The following is a 21,590-nucleotide window of genomic DNA, read 5'->3' as shown; positions in this document are numbered from 1 at the left end:
GTGCTTATAACTTGCGCGCGCGAGTAATGATCTGACCGGGTAAAGTCAAGCCAAATACAATTTAGTTATTCAATTTAAACGCAGAATTCGCCCGCACGGCACGAAGATTACGAGATTAACGTCTGATAAAAGAGGGTCAAAAGTTAAAGAGCCACTTGTGGACTCGACGGTAGTATCTATTTAGTTGGCCCATAAGAGAGAAGTTCTCCTTTTATAAGGGGGTGCGTGCGCCCTAAACCGAAACTCTCTTTTTCTCACCTTCTCTCTCTCTCTCTCTCTCTCTCTCTCTCTCTTTCTCTTTCGTTATCTCTCTCTACGTCTCTCTTACGCTCAAGAGTGTAGCAGCGCGCCCTTCGTGCTTGGGAATTATCGCTTGACGACCCATCAAGTAAACCCTCTGCCGACACATTCGAACCTCTTAATGAAATTCTCACCCCTGACTGACTGCCTGGCTTGGCTCGGTGGCTGCCTGGCTGGCTGGCAGACGGTCGGGACGATCCGTGGAGTGCCCCGAGAGACGGCGGGACAGGGATATCGGAGAAAAGGAGACGGATACGGTTTACTTTCTCTCTTTCTAGCTCCCGCTTATCCATTCGCTCGCGCATCCTCCCCACTCATTGCCCCGAAGGGAAACTGAAATCTCTCGCGCCCCAAAGTGGTTGAAGGCTTCGCTCCCTTTTTTCACAGCATCCCTTACAGCTTAACTGTATAGGGGCGTAAGGGAAATATCCGCACTCTCCCACCGCTCGACGACCCTCCATGACGGTGGAATCCCGTTACGAAGACTCGCGTTCTACGTTTCACTTTTGCGTATCGAATATTATAAATCATTAATGTCTATATACGTTTTTCATATGTATCCACTTTCACGAATCATTTTCGATGAACGCCAAGCAATATTTCATGCATAATATCTTTTATATATTTTGACGCTTTACACATTTTTTCTCAATAAGTCTGTATATAATCTCCTCGATTGTTTCCAGAACCAATGAGGCACGTGAAAGCAGAACTTTTGCAGCACGAGAAGGACCTCGACGATGAAGACGAGTTAGATCTTGAGGACGACCGTCGACGGAGCGAGCATCCCTTTCATCACACGATGCAACATCATCATCATCATCACCAAGGTTATGGCGGTGAGGACCATTTGAAGGAAGAGGGAATCAAGTCGGACTGTAGTGCGGGTGGTGTACCGATCCCCGCGACGAAACCTAAAATTTGGTCCCTAGCGGACACGGCGGCGTGTAAAACGCCACCGCCACCGTCGCATCCCCATCATCAACAATATCACCATCTGCATCATCAGCAACATTATCCCCAGCAGCAGCAGCAGCATCATGTTCCCAATCAAGGACATCATCATCACTCGCAACAACCGTGGCTCGGTCCAGGAGGCGCAGGAGGTGGCGGTGGGGGCGGCGGAGGTGGAGGAAACTTAGGAAGTTCGTTCGCTCTCCCCTCCTCGGCGGGGATGAGCCCGTCGGCGGCGGCGACGGCGCCGTACTCGGGCGCTGCCGCGAGATACGGCGGTTTCCTCTCGTCCTCGTCCGGCGGCCAGCTCCATTACAACCCCAATTCATCGTCGGGCTCGAGTTCGAGCGCGTCCTCCTCGGCGGCGGCGGCGGCGGGGTTTCCAGAGGTTGGCACGGATACTCCACCCCAGACACCGCCCAATATGAAGGTGGCCACGCCGAACGGAGTGATCCAAGCACCGCCGGGCGGTTACTGTCCTGGTGGCAACGCCGCTAGTGCCGCAACTAATGGCAATCCTAATATTCCTTATGGCGCGAATCATCCCGGTGGCGGTGGTTATCTGTCGACGAGCTCGGGCTCGGCCAGCAGCGCCTCGTCCTTCAATTCTCGACTACAAAGCTCGCCTCATAAGGACTTCTCGCCGGTCGGCCAGAATTCCATTCTCCATCAGCATCAAACTACTGCCAGCTTGCCACCCACGGAAGCTACCACCGCATTTAAACCATTCTATAAAGGGTGAGTTGAAGATACAGTCCGACGTCATATAATTCTGTCATTTAATATTAACGCGTTGTTAAATCACGCTTAAAACATATGAATCTTTATTCAGTGCACGCAATTTAAAAAAAATCTCGTTAAAAAATTATAAGAAAGGATTGAGAAGAATACATATTTTATTTCAGTTCGCAATCGATGGGTAGTGGCTTCGTCTCGCCGGTTTAAGAGCCAGTGCAGAGGTCCAGAAAACGATAGTCGTCTTTCCTAAAGTAAGTAACAATATTATATTATTTTTTCTCTTATGTACGTCCATCCTCTTTTCACAATATCTCGCTCCTCGTTCTACAATTGCAAACGACACGCGTATATACTATACATATACATCGAAAAATTTCCGCTACAGAAAAATCAACTTAAAATTCCTCGTCGGTCTGTAGTATACGGTCACGTTAATATCACGTCGAGCGATGTTCGTAATTTACTTTCGACTGTAAAAAAAAAAGAAGAAGCGTCGATGAGATGGGTAGCGGGGGACGGGCGGGAAGTGGGCAGAAAAGGTAAGTTGTCCGAAGCAACGGTACATGACCGGCTTATCGGCACGAAAATCGATACAACGTTTCTCGCTTGCGCGAACGGCGCGAAAGGCGCGCCGGTCGAACTCTGGTGTTGCGCCAAACTCGCGCACGGCCGAGACACTACGGGAACAATCGATAAGAAATTAATATCCGGCGTGTCGATTGGTCGTTAAGCCGAGCAACCCGAGTTGAAATAATAATGGTATCGGACACACATTGAGTAGCGTGTGGGTAGTCCACGGTGGTAGAGGCAACCACTGAGAGGCGAAAGAGAGAGAGAGAGAGAGAGAGAGAAAGACAGATAGAGAAATAGGGAGAAAGAGGCTATCGCCACCTCCTTGACAGTGACAAATGGACGGAGATTTCAATCAGTGAATGGAATCACCACTGGCTAACCGCGTCTTTCTCTTACCACACCAGTCGGCCGTAAGTTTTTAACGTGTGTACGCGCGCGTGTGTCTGCATGTGTTTACCGTGCGCGCCCGCGTGTGTTGGAACACCACACTTGGACACACCTCAACCTGTCGCGTTGGTGACCGAACGGACGACTCCGGTCCAGTCTCGCGTTTAGGTCTCACGAGCGAGATCTCCTTACTAGCGGACTTAACCCTAAGATGGATACCACAAGGCGTCGTAAGAGGAGCCAACATTAGCCGTAGTAGTGTCGTCGTAAATTTTCCGTAAATTACGTGTGTTGCGTCGAATAAACGATTCACGTATAAATTTATCGCGCGTATAAATTGTATACAAATCATTGCGTCGTTCAAAAGATTTTTGAATAAAAAGCTGCGTTGCTCCTCGGATGTTCTATCAAATTTCAATTCGAGTCGTGCGTCGTGTAAACGATCGTAGGACGAATGCGTTAGCGCACGACTTGTGTGCGAGACAATAAGTCGGGAAAAAGATATAGAAAAGCGGTTGTCCGCGATAGGCTGCAAGCGATCGTTAAAGCGTCTTGGGGGAAGCCGGAGCCTTCGTCTTCTCATTCGCGGCATTCGTAGATAAAATGTAGGAGAGGGGGAGAGTCGAAACGGCTGTTCTCCCGTTTCCTTACAAACGATACGGGATTCATCTCCAGGGCTTACCCTCGCCTCATTCTCTTTCTCCATTCTTCTCGGCGAATCCTCCCGCGATATCCGTAACGTCGCGGTGCGAGCACGAGTCTTTGAACATTATCTGATTCGACGGAATCGTAAAGGAGCCGAATCGCTCTCCTCGCGACGAAAATACATTTCTCGATTTCCCTCCCCGCGCCGATTCGAGAGTAGTTCCAGTAAAGCGGCCCTTTCTCGAGTCTCTCCGACCTGTACTCGATGGCAACGGGAATCTGCTCGACAAGATCGATATTATTGCGTGGAAAATGCGCATCAGCCAGATCAGCCTCCATCCATATGGATAGCGTATAATCGAGAGATGTAGAGAGAGAATATCTCTTTTTATTTCAATGTATAAAGTATATCTAAATATAACAATATTATTGACACGTTCAGGACCGTTAATTATTTCCGCAGCGGAAGAAAAAAATAAAAGCAAAGTTAAACACGAAGTTTTTAGGACGCTGGGTAAGACGAAATGAACTGCAAAAACATTATCTCGGTATCATTCATCGCCTCGTTTCGCAACAAGGTGATGAAGACTCGAGAGAATCGCCAGCCAGGGCGACGCTGCCACGTATCGGCTGCGGAGAACGTCTGTCGTCGTTGTCTTTGTAGGATGCCACGACGTGAACGCGAGTAGAAAGGCGGACGGCGAATGGGGAATAAGGGTGGCGGATAAAGGGGGAAGGGGGGAGATGGTCGTCTTTTCGGATGGAACCGGGTGTTAGCCGGTGCTCTCTTATCTCGCGGCGATCTGATTCTAATTTATAGCCGCGTTCCAAATAAACTAGTTTTCGCTGTCGTCACCTCGCTTCCTCCCTTCCCCCGTCACCATTCACATGATTTCGTGTGTATGTGTGTGTATATATACACCAAACGCGCCTGTGCGTTCGCAGGTCAGACGCACTTATAATGCTACCCTCTCCTCTTTCGATCCTCTCGGACCAGCGCCCGCTCCAGTCCGGACCATCCTCGATCTCTGCCTTCTCCCTCTTCGCCTTTCCTGTCGCGCACAAACAGACAGGTATACGACGGAGAGACAAAGACAGAAAGAGAGAGAGAGAGAGAGAGAGAGAGAGAAAATGTGTGTGTGTGTGTGTGTATGTGTGTGAGTCGCTTAAGTCGCACGAGGCAGCGCCTTTTGTAGCACCTACCACCATGCCGATCTCCTCCTTCGTTCTCTTTCCGATCGTATTCGAAAAGAGGAGCAGGGAACCACGAAGAGACAACCTCCGTGCAGGAATAAAGTCCTCTCGTGATGCCTGTGCCCTATAATTGCCAATTAGCGCGAGGATGTTTAATCGCCATTAGGACGATGGTAACCGGCCGATCGGGGATCGGCTGGGCCCTTCCTTCTTGGGTGGACCCGCTTCTAAATATCGTTGCTTTTTAGCTAGCGATATTTACACGATCTCACGGCATCTGCATAAAATTCGCGACCACCGTGCACCCGTGATCCGCCTCGGAGGTGCGAGAGGATAGGCGATCTTTTTAACGGCTTCGAGATTCCGGACGGAGGATTCAGGTGTCTCCTTAATAAATCCTCGAACACGTCGTCGCGGTTTCCCGCGTGTCTCTCTCCTTCTCTTTCTCTCTCTCTCTTCCTTTCCCTTTCTTTTTCGATAGGTAGGCCTACCGTTGCCGGTGCCGCTTTGAGAAACATGCGCGTTTCTGGAATTCCCGTACGACCTTTGGTGGTTTCATCGGTGGCGACACGCTCGTCCTAGTATACCACGTTCTTCTTTGTCCTCGACCTCCATTTTGCGAGACGCAACACTCGTTTCGAGCGTTTATCGCGCGCGTACGGTTGTCGAGGTTGTGGATCGTGAGATCTTCAGGGCCGATGCGTAGACGGTAGCGAAAAACAGATTTACGTTTCCAGATGCGCGCTAGACCGCTTCGTTGCTACCTGGATAATCGGGGGGAGAGATCGCCGGGAGCAGCACCACGCACCTCCACCCTTTCGACCCTGACGTGGCGAGGCGTCGCTATCATTCACGTGATTTCGTGACTCGACCGCTCGGCCGGCCGACGCGGATGCAAATGTTATTGATTGGGAATAAAAACGCAGACCGCAGTCGCATAGCGCGTTTCCTACGTGCTTCCCTACCCCTCTGAATATAAATCGATACGTTAATTCTAAAACCGGACAGATACAGTGAGAGAGAGAGAGAGAGAGAGAGAGAGAGATCCTATCTCTTTTATTAAAAAAAATGACGCTCACATTGCCGTTCGCTCCGGTACGATGATCGTACTCATATGCGTGTAAAAGATCTGCGAACGAGACAGCTCGTTATCCTTACGCCCTTATGCATTACCGCGTAAACACTCCGTGCTCGTGTAGGAACTCGCAACGAGATTATTAATAAAGTTATAAAATAAACAGACTCTCCCGCTTATCTCGGGTACGTTATAATTAAATCATTATAGAGGCGCATACACGCTGCTGAATTTCCAAGGAAATAATTCGTGTCGATACGCGAGCGGAATGTTAAACTTCTTTTATAAAAAAAAAATGCGTAACGTAAGGCGAGCTATCTCAGCGTGAGTTATTATTAAAATTCCCCGTAACCGGTGCTTTCATTGAATTAATGATTGTTTGGATGTTTATAATTTTATGCGCCGGGCTGTCTTCTACATTATGCAAGCTATATACCGGCGACCGGCCACACGAGACCAGCGCAATAATTACACGATGGCGCATTGCTATTAGCGGAACGTTCCCGCTGTCCCGCGATATCCGGCAATGCAATGGAGAATTCGAGCAATGAAATTCGCGTTATCGCGCTCGCATGCGCGACGTTCAATTTCGTCGTTCCCTCCTCGGGGGTATCGTTCTAAGCGCGCAATATCGCAGGTGTCGATCGACACGAGATCTCCGCGCTAGGTATCTCTCTTTCACGAGACTACGGTTAAATTACGACGTCACGTTGAACGAATCCTTTCGAAAGTTTTCGTAATCGGCGATCCTCTCTCTCTCTCCTCTCTCTCTCTAAGTCGCGATTGTATAAATAAATTATAATACCGTCGCTATAATGCAAATGGATGCGCGCGAAAGGAAATTTGCTGTCGTAAGATTTTAATTCGCTGTATCAATGATCGTTTGAACGCGAATTTATCGCGGATACGTAAAGATATTATTTAATGAAAAGCACGACACTCTGTGCAGTTAATTTGCCATGTTTATAAATTACAGATGAATGTCTCGAAATATTTAGCATTCATATGGGTACTATTTAAATACTTAGACGGTTTTATTGTGAAATAAAACGTTTCACAACTTCTGATTCGTTGGAAATAACGAGGAATGAATCAACATCTTTTCTATAGAGCGTCAATCATCGAGAAATCAATGGATATAAGTAGCTTTGCGTTTGCAAAAAGAAAAGGCATGCACTTTGATCGGAGTATTGGCTTATTTCAAATTAATGACATGAATGGAATTCTACTGTCTCTCTTTCGCCTGAGATTCAGCTCTTACGACAGAACGATCGTCTTATCTTAATCTCAATTCGACACACCGAGGCGAAATAATCTTTTCAGTACGTCATCGATCGCGGATCCTACATTTTTCGTATATGCAATCGCGCAGTTTTTCTCTCCTCTTCCGTTTTATCAAATTTAAAGCCGACAAGGTCACCTGACATTGATAGCGATAAAACGTCGAGAGACGTTTTTATCGCCCACATAGATCGCTCAAAGTTTCGTAACACAATGGAAACGGAAGCGGGGACGCGCGGCGCGGTCGCGGCGCATAAATGATATAATCGCGAATGTTTATTGCCCAGCGGAGAGAGAGAGAGAGAGAGAGAGACGGCAGCGGTGCCTTGTCGGTGGTAACCGACGTGCATGTAACATCCAGATGTCATTGCGGAAACTTTCGAAACGACTTGCCGCATAATCGCGCGACATTTGTCATCTGAGCCGACGCGCGCGTCATTCCGTTTCGCGAAACCCGGACGAAGCGGACGGAGCGAACGAATGTGAAGCGCGACAGGAACGGGCGAGGAGAAACGAGAATGGGAGAAAGGGGGCACGACAGACAGGATAGACGGCCCCGTATAGCCGTTTTGAAATATTCGCCGGGCGTCGCCGCGGTGGTGCCGGGGGCGTCAGTAACGAAACGTCGGCCAAAATGGATATTGGCGCGTCCCGTTTATAATCGTGCACCACGGAAATTTCCCCGGCGGCGCTTCACCGCGCGTGTCATATCGCGTGTCGCCGTGTGTCCGCATAATTGTTCGGCGAAACACGATTAATTCGTACGTGTCGCCGTATCGCCATGAGCACCGATCAACATCGCTCGGGAAACATGTGACCCTCTTAGAGCCGAATCGATTGTAGAAGGGAGTTCGATAATATTTCTTCTTTTGTCTGCGTTTACTTTAAAATTGCTATTTAAATAAAAAGTTTTTCTCTTCTCAGTGTTTGTGTCCGTTCCATAGTTTTGGAAACCTTCTATGGTTTTAGAAACTTTCTTCATTGACTCAGGGAAAACCTCTGTCTAATATATGGCAACATTTCTCATCAGACAAAAGCGAAAGTGAAAATGCTTTTTTAATAAAATATTACATTTAATCGTTTGAAATCGTGACTAATATTTCTCTATTTTTATGTAGCTATATATGTACGATAAAAACTGTGTCGGTCATACCAATTGTGCCGGTACATATCGGACTTGTCCACGAAAGAGATATACATCAGCAATTGAGTATTGATTCGTTCGTACATTGGCCCATTAATGTACCTATATATAAAGTTCCGTTAATGACCGATTACAATATCCACGAGCAATTTTTGATGATGCTAATTTTACCGTTTACAGTTTGAAAAGTACAAATCACTCTGGCCTGCAATTATTAGCATAATTCTACATAATCGTCACGATTAAGTAAAAGTTTTATGCCCAGAAATTACGTCCTAATCTCTCCGAGAATTTGGATTTACGAGATATTGCTGTTATCAAAGTCCCCGTTACGTAACTCGCGTGTCGTCCCAAATACGCCACGCGAAAATAGTCAACAATTGCGGCGAACAGTTACGGGCGTATAAACGTCCGTTTAGTACCGAACGATATCGGCGGTAATGGTCGGGTGAGCAACATGTTTTGCATAACGATCGGCATTTTATCTCGCGGCACGTGTGATTTCGTCGTTTATTAACACTGACAATCGCTGTCACGGCACTGCGGGGCGAACAATTATCCGTTAGAGTCGCAAAAATGGCCTTGCGATACATAATGAGCAGGTATCCGAGGGAAACGAGCGCTCCTCCTTCCCGCTCCTGACGTGGAATCTATATCTTCAACGTGCCGATCGCGGCGGCGGTAATGGAACGAGGGGCACCGTCCACCCCGGCGCCGCGGCGTGAGATACGGTAATCGAGTATCGATATAGGCGCAAACGAGCGCGCGTACGCAACGTCGGTTCCACCGTCACGTAAGCGCTCTAGTAATAGTTCGTTTACGGGTTTACAAAGGCATCGACATTTTCACGAGTATCGGTGGCTATTTAAACCGATTGCCCGCTCGTCGAACGGTTTGTAACGTCGTCGTGTAACGATTGTCGTGCGGCTTATCAACGACTGTACGCCGCAATTGCGTGGTTGATAATCTATAACTTTGCACTAGTTTTCGTAACTCATTACGGAAATGTGAAAAGCAACATGCGCGTCCGACATTGCTTAAGCGTGTGAAACATGACGAGCACTCGATCCGAACATTTGTCTTAAAATAATACGTTGACGTATTCCTAGCTAGCGTATATTAGTAAGTCTGCTTTTTGCTACGCGGGAGAAAGAAGGAACACGGCGGCGCCGATCTAAGACCATTTCCATTTCTTTGTTGCAGAATAAACGCAGCGCCGTTGAGGGAGAGGTCCTGCGAGGAAGTCTTGCGGCCGGACTGTAAATACGCGCTCCTGAGTGGTCTCGGGATTTATTAGCGTTATCTCGACTTCGCGTCAGGGGTGGAGAAAGAGAGAGAGAAAGAAGCGCGAGGCGTAAGAAGCGGGTAGAAGCAGTCGGGCAAGCAGGAAGGAAGGAAGAAGGGGAAGAGAGAGGAAGGTGGCCGACTCTTCGAGATACATAAATCGTTCCCCGACCTCTGGGAAGACGCGACTTGGAAAAGACGTATGAGGGGGATAGAAGAGCGCCTGTGTGCGAAGCGGGAGTACGCGAGAGAGGAGGCGGCTTAGAGGAGATTTAGGAATTAGGAGAATTACGTCAAAGTGCCTGCTTACGCACGGCTACGTACGGCGAAGCGACACCGGGGGCCGGGTAAGAAGAAAGTATGGGGGCCGAGCGCGCGCGCCGGGATTTATGTCCGACGCGCTCCTCTCGGCGTGCTGCGAGCAAGAGGCTGCGAGCCGCCATATTTTCGATCGGTACCACCGACCGTTAGTTGACGGTTAGAAGATGGGGTTTACCGGGGCACGGGGCTTGTCGAAGCGGGCTCGAGGGAGGAAGGAGGTTTTTCAAGTTACCCAGATCGAGTGGCCGAACTTTCCGCGATCGTCTTGGATGATGTTCGGTTGAACCGCCGGTGTATATCGTCCTCACACGTACACTCACACACGCATCCCACACATGTAATTGTGAGTCCTTCTTTTCTTTTTAGTCAATGTTTCATTGCCGATCGTTCAGCGACGTCTCGAGGTTTCCGGAGCACGGCACTGCGCGTGGAGAGTCATCGATTTGTAAATAATATAAACGAGCAAATGCCACTTCGGGAACTCGCATTGACGGTCTCGCGCCGAAGATCGTGTGTGTATATATATATATATATATATATATATATATATATATATATATATATATATACATGTATAAATATGCAATATTTCCGACGGAAGGGCGAATCGTTTGAGATTCTAAATATATCCCGCGAATTGCCGGACGAACGATGCGCCCCTTCCGAGATCGCGAAGATACCAATCGCGAATTACACATGGGCAACGTGCAAGGTAGCACTACTTCTTCGTTACTAAATAACGGGGTCTTTCTTAACGGTCGTCGCTCGAAATCGGTCATTTAACTCGATAGAGAAAGAGAGTTTCGATGGAGCGCTCGAGCGAATATAATACTTCGACCAAGTCGCGCGCGGCACGAATATCGAGAGAGAGAGAGAGAGAGAGAGAGAAAGAAAAGAGAGAGCGTGAAGAAGAAACACTCGATCTACCTGTTGTAGGTTTAAGATGAAAAATAGGGGAAAGACAGATCGCGTAGCGCATTACAAAGCTACTATCGTTAAACTTACCACTAACTCCTTTAATTATCCGAATGAAATATTAACGTATACCCGAATACCCGCATATAGAGATGTGGAATGATAAATAGTACACCTACGCATTACACATACACACACGGTGACACGCAAGTAACTCTAGGCCGTAGATCTTAAGGCTGTACCTACTACATCACGAAATTTTATCGGGGTGGATGCGTCTTAAGGATTTTTACAGAGAAAAAGAGAAAGATCCTCGCCGCAGAGTATACATCGCTAAGTATAAATAAATATATATAGGTGGAGTTGGGCCGCGTGCAATTCTTACGCGCCCGACGATAATACTAACAGCGACGAGAGAGATTACGGTGAGAAATTGAATAATAATCGTTAAGGATCAAATTCGTCCCTTTTCGCGCGAACAACTGTGCACTCGCGCATCTCAGGTCAAGCCGGGACATCGGAGACGCAAATTCATATATATAGTTTCATTTTTCCTAAGTACATGTTACATTTGATTGTTACCCAATGCTGTATTTTGTTATATTTCTTGCAGTTATCAATTTCTTTTGTGAACAATTATCAACAATTTTAAATTTGTTATAGGTACTTGTGTTAATCAGCGTTGTATTCTTAAGCGAAAGAATATTATATGATTTTACTCACAATTTTTACGCAAGATATACGAGGATATCGCGAATGCATGGCATAAAAAAAAAGGGAAATGCGGCGTGCACGGTGCTCGAGACAAAAAATTGTTGATATTTTTTTATATTATATGTATATCACGCGGATCGTCCCTCTTTTCGCGAAACCGGTTACGTTGGTGATGAGAACGGAGGGACGCACGACACAGTATCTTGCGCAAATCGCGGGTGATTGTCACGGTCGCGTTTTGAAGAAAAACAAAATAAAAAATAAAAAAGAGGCAAGTCGACTATTATTTTGTACTTTGGCGTAAATGTAAACGGGAGCGCGCGCGAGTCATCGGTGGCGGTTAGGGGGAGCGTGTCGAATGGACTTGTACATTGTTTTGTAAAAAATACATTTATTTATATCTGTGATAACGAGAGAGTCAACGGGGGAAGAAAAAAAACGAGAGGAAACGATAACATAAGGCGTTCGCGGTATCGGTATACTCTGACGAAGGCGGTCGGTGCTCGTGCATTCGTTGACACGTATATATCATAGTATAATTATATAGATATGATAAACGTTTTTTTGTAAATAATCAGAGAAGTATAGAGCGATAGAGAGAGAGGGAGAATGGAAAACAAGGATAAAATGTACCGCTTTGCGGTTTTAACTAACGAAGGCTAAAAAAGGAGTAAATAAAAAAATTATATAAATATATAAATATAACGCACGTTTTGTGTACATTGTCGCACCTTCGTGAGAGAATCTATTTGTTGTGAATAGTACACGTAATAATACAGATATATGCTATGATTTAGGTTTTATTCGATTGTTCGTACGGATTCGACTGTAAAATAATTCAACTGTACATAGTCCTGAATGTGAATATAAACAGAATATATATATATACACATATGTATGTATATATACATGTATATATATATATATATATATATATATATATATATTATTGCTTTTACCACTATATATTATTATTATAACATCGACATATTAATTTTATTATTATTTCAATATTTTATTGTCTGATCTATCATTATGAATTCATATTATATTATAAAATAATAATAGTAATAACAGTATGTCGATGTTTGTAATAATAATAATAATAGCAGTATATGTATACATATATACGTATACATACATACATATATATATATATATATATATATATATATATTGCTATTATCATTAATTATTATTATTAACATCGACATATTATTATTACTATTATTATTTTATTATTAATATTATTGTCTATACTCTATCATTATGAATTCATATTATATTAAAAGGAAGACTATATTACGTTGTACATGCACGCTTCATATTTTCTTTCTCCGTCTACCTCAATACCGCATTATGAAACATTTTATTCAGCGTTACTTTCCTCCGGTATCGACGTTATTTGCAACGGCGACGAAGATTTATGAATAAAAGACCACTTTAACGTCGTAGCACGTTCATTGTCGTTCAAAGAAACCCAAGTTTCACCATCCTTGACTCGATAATCGTCCTCATTCAAGGTACCGCAGATCGATAAATATCCCACGATCGTTACAACGTTCGATATTTGGCCGCCGCGGCCAGCCCATATCGAAGGTTGGCACGCACACCTGTTTGCGAATCCTCTCCCCCATCCCTCTGACTTTATTTTCGGCGTTCCGCAGATTTTAAAAAAGTCACGGATGAGTTGTAAGTCGCAGCACGCGCGCGCCGCAACACAGGAACCACATTGTGCCCATTCTAACGTACCACAATGGACGTCTCCGTTTTGAATATTCGAACAATGGTACTTTTGCGAGGTGGGTGGAGTTTCAATGAAAATACGGGAGAGAGGGAGGAAAAAGAAGGAACGGGAGAAGGACAATGGAATCGCGCGCCATCCCTCTCCTCCGAGAACGGAGAAAGTAAACTCTATTCGGTAGTTTGCGAACACGAGTTTGCAGCCGGTTAAAGTTTTGGAGATACGGCGGCGCGGACGATAAATATCGGAATAAGTTGCGATATAGGTACACACCCCATTACGAAACGTCCATTCTTCGTTGCTCGGCGAATTTTTATAGCGACAGACCTGCCGTATCGCGGATTCATAGTCGTATATGTTCCGATTATCGAATCTAGAAATACCAATTTGAAATAAGAAGCGTCTGAAACTTTCTGCTATTAATAAAAACTGGCTATTAATGAGAATCTCTGAACTTTCCAACGAGACCACCCCGATGGCTCGCCGAGGGGGACGAACGCGCTCACCTGACCCGTGTCCTTCCGGTCTGCTGGCAACAAACACGCACTCGCGGCACGCACGGCCGTCGAAGATTAAAACTCGAGCAACGAGAGCGAAGTGAAGTTCCAACAGCGCGTGTGAGGCTGCTCCGTTTCCCTTCGTATGAATCTACATATTCTTACAAGTGTAAAAAGTGTTTTACACTTGTAACACACCCACATTTAGGAAAATGGATGCCGCAGTTTCTTCAATCGCGATTCAAGAAGTATTTAAACGAGAGAAAGAGTGCATAGTTGCATTGCTAACGCAAAGATATTACGGTAAGTTAATTTCCGTGCGCAGATAATCACGCCGGCCTATTATTCAGCCCGTTGCGTGCTATTTTTTCACGGGACACGCGGTATAATACGCCGATCGCACTTCGGCCGACTCGCGCGTGACTATATTGCCGTACGTTAAAATCCTAACAACCATAAATTGGGCAACAAAAACTCGCAGGCGGCCCGCAGCAGTCAGCTAAGACAAAGGATTAAGACCTGCAATTTCGCAGCAGGATATAACGCTATAAAGTCATAACAGTCGTGACTTTTTTATTCGCCCTCAGTCTCTTTCTCTCTTTTCGCCTCTCCATCACTCCTCCTCCTCTTCCTCCTCCTCTCTCGCACGAGTACCATCGGGATATTCCACTTGAGTCGTATTGCCACGCCGCGCCGCGCCGCGGCCCGGGCAGATGCAGGCGAGTGAAGTTTACATGAATCGGCCATATAACAACGGTCCTATATCATTTGACAAGAAATATGAGATCTCGCGGCCAGCGTATGTACGTATGTACGTACGTACGTACATTTTAATGCGGCGAACACCGCGAGCAAATCTTCCGTGTTAACGTTGTCGAATCGCTGCGATCCGGAACGGTATACCGCGCAACACGACGCGAACACGCATATCGATACAAATATTTTGAGAGGATGTATCATTCAACGATAATTCGAATGTCGCACTCCCGGCCTCTATAAATCTTCCCGGCGCACGCACATATATAATTGTATCGCAACTTGTTTTCGTCGTCGCGCGGTACACGTGTCTCAAATAAATACCACCCATAAGTACGGATCTCGTGACACATATAATTTGTATAATCACCCGCCGAGAATACTTTGCTGATAGATTAATGATTGTAGCGCTATGTGAATCGTAAATTAATATTCATGAACCCCCTTCCCCTTCCCGTCTCGCTCCTCCGCCCGTGAATGTCGGTCCACGAAATCTCGCTCGATCGCGATTCGCGACTCCTACGAGAATAACAATAACAGAAGTGATATTAATAACGGCGGTAACAACAAGCAAGAGAGATGAGATCGATAACCCTGCGTCGCGAGCGGCCGAGCATTACCATAAATTTAAATGTCCTCGCGCTTTCTGCCCTCTCTCTCCCCCCCGTCCCCACCCCCGCCCCACTTTTCCCTTTGCGGTCCCCTCACGATTCTTCTCGTGCTCTCCCCCTGCCTCCCGTGCACGGGCGAGCATTTCCCCATAACCGCCACCCTTTTTACGGCTTACTTTATGGCAAAGACTCAATTTGGCCATGGCGGTTGGTGCGCGTTCTCCGGTGACCGGTGACTAATATACCGGGATGCGCCGCGTGGGGTGCAGCGGTGATGCATCGTCCTGATCGTCCGCGGTGCTCCATGCATGCCTCCTTCTCCCTCGGGGAGATAGGGGCCTCTACGGGACACCTTCGTTTCCAACGCGCGCGTACGCGTTTTTACGAATGGCTGCTTACAAGCGGAGCTCGTCCCTCTCTTAACGCTGCTCTACAAGATCGTTTAATATCTCTGATTCCCTTACGGCCGCGAGTGCGTATACACAGTGTACGCTTCAACGCTGTGCAGCAAATTAAGAAACGTAATTATATATATTTTTTGTTAAATCATTCATTTTATAAACAAAAATAATTTCTAACTTAATTATATACCTCAGGAAGGAGAAAGATATTTGCTGCGTGACGACTATCCGTGTTATATTTAACACTGCTTTCGATAATCATATATATATTGTTACTTCCATTTTTTTGTTATCTTTCCCATATCGTAGGGATACTCGTTCCGTAACCCCGAAGACGGCGTTGTTTGCGAACGTCGTAAGGCGCACTTACGAATAGGCCCTTCATGAGTACACGCATTCGCGGGGGCATTCACGGGCAGCACCACGTTGGGCCTCGTCTTCCTCACCGTGGGGCATCGGGCCGCGCTAACTTACGCCGGATTACGGACACTATTTCATCGGAACGCGGGGGACGTCTCGGTGGGGCCGCGGCCACAATACGACCTCACCTTCCTCTTGACCATCGAGCCGGATATCGCCGTATTCAAAACCGCGTCGTTTCCTATGATATACAACGAGATGTGAAAACAGCAGTTTATCGATGAAATTTATTTATGTATGTGTACAGGATCGATATTATAAATTGCCTTACTCCAGGCAATAAGTCACGCGATTCTACAGAAATTTTAATGGAAAACAACGTAGCACGGGTAATTAATCAATTCACTTTCTAATTAATCAATAAGTCACATCTAGTTTGCTATATATCTAAAAATTTCTGTTTTATCGTAATTCTAGCTAATATATTGTATTTAACTGATATACTGTATATATCAGTTTTATATCTTCGTGCGCAATCTTTGACACGAGAATCTCTACTCCATCTTTAATAGCCACATGTAGATCATAAACATAGAGTTCCTGCGAAAGATAGTATCGACGAATTAAGTACAAACACACAGGCTGCATCCATGTAACTTTAACTTGCTGCATTAGCGTAATTATGATAGCTTCCGGCTGTTGCCGCCGGTTCGCCGCAAAACCACGAGAAGAAGTCCGTGGCTGAACGGAGAGCGCGGAGTTAATGACAAACTGCCGCGCGTTGAAACCGGTTGGACGAACTCTCGGCGAAAATGTCCATCAGGGTGTAGCCGGATGGGATCGTTGAGGAAAACGAGAATCGACGTGACCGTGCGCCATTGTCTAGGAGTTCTTCCGCTCTCACGGGAGAAGAAGAGCGATAAAGCTACCTGCGGATACGCGGGCAAGTACGAGATGAGCGTGAGCTTCCAGCTGCGCTGGAATGTCAAATTCCCTTTAGGTGCCTCCTCGGTGTCCCTCCGCTGCGACAGTGTCGCCAATGCCCCGCTCTCAACGGGAACCAACGATCGTGTAAGTTCTTAATGTCTCGAAGACGGCACGGATGTTTCTTTTACCGACTTAATTACAACGGAGTCCTCAATACGACTTAAACGAGTTCGAAAGGAAAACAAATCTATTTGTCGTCGCAGTTTCTCCGACAGAGAGAGAGAGAGAGAGAGAGAGAGAGAGAGAGAGAGAGAGAGAGAGAGAGAGAGAGAGAGAGAGTATATTAATTTTTGGTAATTTAATTTGATGTTCGATATTCGATATTTTGTGTTTTTCTTTTTCCGAAATAATTATTATTGAAGTAATTGAGATATAAAAAAATTCTCGAATGTTAGAATACTAAAATTTTAACACTGACAGAAAATCAATGTACGAGATAAACAGCCGGGGCGTATCAGTAAAGTTGTTTTATATCAATACAGTCATTATTATTGTGACTAATCACACGACAATTGACTGAATTATACATGTGCAGGATCCGATATGTTGTATCCCGACGACATTACACAGCAGCTGGCTCGTGTCGTCTCGATGGTCGAGCTGCAATCGAGTCAACTGCCGGCGTCGTTCGGCAAAAGTAATAATCCAATGAGCAAAATAATCGGAGAGTACAAAATAGTGGGCCGATAAGGAGGGAAAGAGGCAGAGACCGCGAACGACTGCGCAACGGCCACCAATGCCTCGGAACGCGCTCGCGCACTTATCTGGCACTAAAGATGTTTACAGCGCGCTCTGCACCGCCGCTATCACTATCACCCCGAAAGAACGGGGCGCTCTAATTGATTTGTGGCTCCGGCGCTATCGGCGCTCGTAACTTAAATTAAATTACACGAGCAATCGCCCGGCGACTCGTCGAAAAGTTATGCCCGAGACCTGACGTGACTCCGGCACTTGCCCTCTCCGGAAGACCATTTCGTCTTCAATGACGGTGATTACTTTTGTCGGGGACAATGCTCACCTTGTGTTACTCCGAATATTCGGATCCTTGTGCTCCCGAAAAGGGACTATATAGGATGTATCAAAATGCGCTCGAAGATAAAGATGATTTGGTACTGAAGAGAAACTTGGATTATTGCAGGCCGTATAACATTTATTTAACGAATGTAAAGGCAGTCGTAGCAACGAGGTGACAATGTCAAGGATAACGATATCTAAACGGTTTCAATATATCCCGATAAGACAAGACTCGAAAAGCTGGCAGAAGATTTATCTTTCATTCCTCTTTAAAGTTCAAGTTATTACACGGAAGTATATTTTATACGAGAGAGCATTAGGGGCAATGAAGCATGTAAATACAGTGGAAACTGACAGGGGATTATTGAAAAATTATGGTAATGCACGTAACGAAATTTTGACGGGAATAGAAATTGCAATTAAATTGATGTCATTTCTTCTCGCAAATTAAATGCATCTCCAATATATCGACTATTTAATTTCCTTTCCGATAAATTTACTTCTTCCGACAGCCAATCAATGTCACTCTTATAAATGTTCGAATAAGTCCAATTACGATATTCTTGCAGCTTGCATGGAATTCTACATCGAGTCAACATTATCAATCAATCGCAGTTTTAATTATGTTTACCATATTGCTTAAACTTTGCTAATTCGCGGTAACAAATACTTCGTTCGGAAAACGATTGATTGAAAGAGCTTACGGTTTATATCACCGTAAACACAGTTAACTAAACGAGACAAGTTAAAGAATGTAGGTTCATTAGCAACCACAGAATTTCATCATTTACACTTATTTTATCTGCGGTTTCATGACTTTGATGAAAGGCCCGAACACACCGTTAAGTATCGCTTGAGCTTCCGCAAACGAGATACGACGAGTTACGACCACTTGTAGCCGATTTTGACCAGTTTAGTGCAATAGGAGAGACCACCCTGGACACGAAGAATTTGGCCTTCTCCCTTTCCTTCTCTCTCTCTCTCTCTCTTTTTTCTGTTTCTTTTTCGTGGAGTATCTGTTGCCATACGAATAGGTACAAAACTGTCAGATGCGGCCCCAAAAGTAGGCACCGGATATTCCTTGTTGCCACGGACCTATCTTATCGCGTTCGCTGAGCAGAAAAGCAACCCTTGTGGGTACCTGGGACACGTTCCGGCCGTCTCTCTCGTACTCTCTTTCTCGCGCGCCGTCTTTCGAAACTTCGGTGATTTAAGGTTAACGAGCCAGTGGGAGACGCAAGTGGAAAGGTAGGGATACTGTCGCGGACCTCTCTGTCGCCACGCCAGACGGCCGATCGTTTGCGATCTGAGATCATTTAGCCTGAAAATAAAACCCTGACGCTAGGCAAAACATAAAGGATAATTTCTACCGAGATATTTACCGAGCACCGATCGAGATAGTTCACGAATTGTTACGCAAGGGTCCTCTTTCTTTTTCGACTCAATTATCGTTATTGGTTTTTACGAGTCTTCTCGTTAATCGAAATTATGTGACATGTCTGATGTTCTCAACGACGAATATCGACGCTCGTTAATGCCACAGCTTAACGAAGCAATTATCCATCGACGTCGCTTCGATAAGCTGCCATGAAAAACATCAATAAATCTAACAATATTGCGGAGCAATAAAAAGCTTTTAACTAATGACACTATAAAGATATGAAACGTTTTTTTTTTTACTATTCGAAAATTTTTTTTCAAGATTTTCTCCATTTGAGATTAAATCAATGTGCCTTTTTTTCTTATATGAAGGATATCGTGGAAACATTTTTCACGAATGTTTTTCACGTCTCTAATTCCTTTCTGAACCTTTACGATTCGACGGCACCGTGAGAGTGGTATTCCCGGTTCGGTTAGGCGTACGCGTCTACACGCTACCAAGCATCGTTCATTCACGCTCCTCTCCATTGATGCTGCTGCTACGTGGACCCGAGCGAAGAAGCGCGGCTCTTCCAAAAGAAGAAACTATGCGATCTGGATAGTGTAACGAGGGAGGACCGCGCATAAATACTCCTTCTGCGGCGACTCCCGTGAGACCGCGCGTTCTCAAAAACTCCAAAGCGGCGTGGACGGTCTTAGAAGTGTGTGAAACCGGTAGGTAGAAAGAAAAAGATTGACTACCAAGCATCTATGACATTTCCGGAGATTTCGCAGTCACACCTGGCGGTGGAACACGACTCGATCTCCTTTCTTTCAAGCGCAAACGCGCGAGCATAAAATCACGAGGTTGTTTATCTTTTAATTTCGTTAACGCTCTTGCAGATTTATAATTAATAGTTTATTCTATTCGTTAATATCGAGAAGATACATCTTTTTATAATTCCTAGAGGCTGAGAGAGGTGTTTTCGGAAGAGTCACGAAATTAATCCTCGCGATACCGTCCTGGACGGACGATAGAAAACGGGCGACAGTCATCCGAAATATTTCGAGGACGCGTCGCGGTGGCCGCAGGACGTTCCAAGGATGTCGTCGCGACACCTGGGGACCCACCTTTTGTCTCTGTCGTTGCATCCGGCGACGCGATGCTGCTGCGAGATACGTTACGTCACCAGCCACCGGCTACGATACGTGGCCAGTACGATTTATCACCGTCGCCACGTTAGCTGCTCGATTCATCCGTTCGCTAGCCATCCGCCGCCGTTAGAAAGCCATCATTATTTTAGAATAATCTAAAACCGATGGTGATTAGTGGAGGAGATCGCCGCACCGACGGCGTCACCTGCGCGATCAGCCTCTCGTTTATATCGAGGCTGTAACGGCATGGCTAAAACCCCCTTTCCCCCTTCCCCCTTTCCCTTGCCTCCCGTACGCCAGCCAGCAAATTCCGGGGCATGGACAGACGAGGTCGATTTTAACTATCCATCATCGCTCGTCTCGTACTAAATGACTCCTCGCCTGGTATCGTCGGGTGCTGACTTCTGTTTCGACATCCCGCGGCCGTTAATCCCGCCGTCAAATCAAATATAATAGCATCGCAAAAGTGAATTCGCGAAGATGCGTGTGGAAATTCACTTTGCAAAATCTTCATGGTCATTAATTAATGTAAACGTTTACTAATGGTTGTAAGTGCTTATGCGAATTTTTAGATGAGACGAGACGAGAGACGACCAAGATATACGCAAATGCGAATCCGTCCAATCTTGAAAGTTTATATTTTCTTTTCTTCTCGTTTTCTCTCCTCATAATCGAGCAAACCTTTCTTAAAGCTTATTATGACATAAAATAAAATGACAATACAACAAAGGAATATAGTTACTGACAAATGTACAATATGTTCCTCTTAGTGATTTTCATTGAAAAAAGTCTTATCTCATTTGACTCGTGTTTGAAGAGTGGTTTATAGAGACATCTGAAAAATGCTGACTTAAAAAGTCATTATTTCGCACTTCGGTTTTTTCTGTGGAACTTCAGAGAATGGTCAAGGCAGGTAAAAATCTAAGAAAATCACTAAAGAATTACCGTTAACCATTGTGTAATACTCAAGGACGATGGTTATTCTTCGTCTTTGTATCTCGGAATGTTACCTTTGTCCTTCATAAAAGCATGAGTTTTCTATTAAATGATGACATTTTTCGTAGTTAATAAATTCTTGAGATTTATTTATTTTATCATGGTAGATTTAACCGTGAAATATATAAAATATACCTACATTGAGTATTTTCTGTTATGTATTTCTGAGACACACATTCATTTTT

The 21,590-nt window shown here is 45.3% G+C and overlaps 1 protein-coding gene and 2 long non-coding RNA genes across 5 annotated transcripts in view; 2 read left to right on the top strand and 1 right to left on the bottom strand.

Annotated features, from left to right (window-relative positions):
* LOC143894578 (homeobox protein caupolican) overlaps positions 1-2,243 on the top strand; it is a 49,433-nt gene extending 47,190 nt beyond the window's left edge. For both annotated transcript variants that reach the window (XM_077400963.1, XM_077400964.1), the window contains exons 5-6: positions 987-1,992; positions 2,160-2,243. In XM_077400963.1, coding sequence (XP_077257089.1) covers positions 987-1,992; positions 2,160-2,199 — 1,046 coding nt within the window. In that variant the 3' untranslated portion in view covers positions 2,200-2,243. The remainder of the gene's footprint in view (positions 1-986; positions 1,993-2,159) is intronic.
* LOC143894610 (uncharacterized) overlaps positions 1-21,590 on the bottom strand; it is a 279,902-nt gene that overhangs the window by 47,135 nt on the left and 211,177 nt on the right. The gene's annotated exons all lie outside the window — the stretch shown is intronic.
* Positions 7,494-10,772, top strand: LOC143894611 (uncharacterized). Its single transcript, XR_013256132.1, has 2 exons — positions 7,494-9,413; positions 9,495-10,772. It is a non-coding gene; the product is annotated as an uncharacterized LOC143894611 (long non-coding RNA).

Source organism: Temnothorax americanus, unplaced genomic scaffold (genome assembly GCF_048541705.1).
Source record: "Temnothorax americanus isolate GAGA-0224 unplaced genomic scaffold, ASM4854170v1 Scaffold14, whole genome shotgun sequence".
Lineage (NCBI taxonomy): Eukaryota > Metazoa > Arthropoda > Insecta > Hymenoptera > Formicidae > Temnothorax > Temnothorax americanus.
This window is presented reverse-complemented; position numbering and strand designations above follow the sequence as displayed.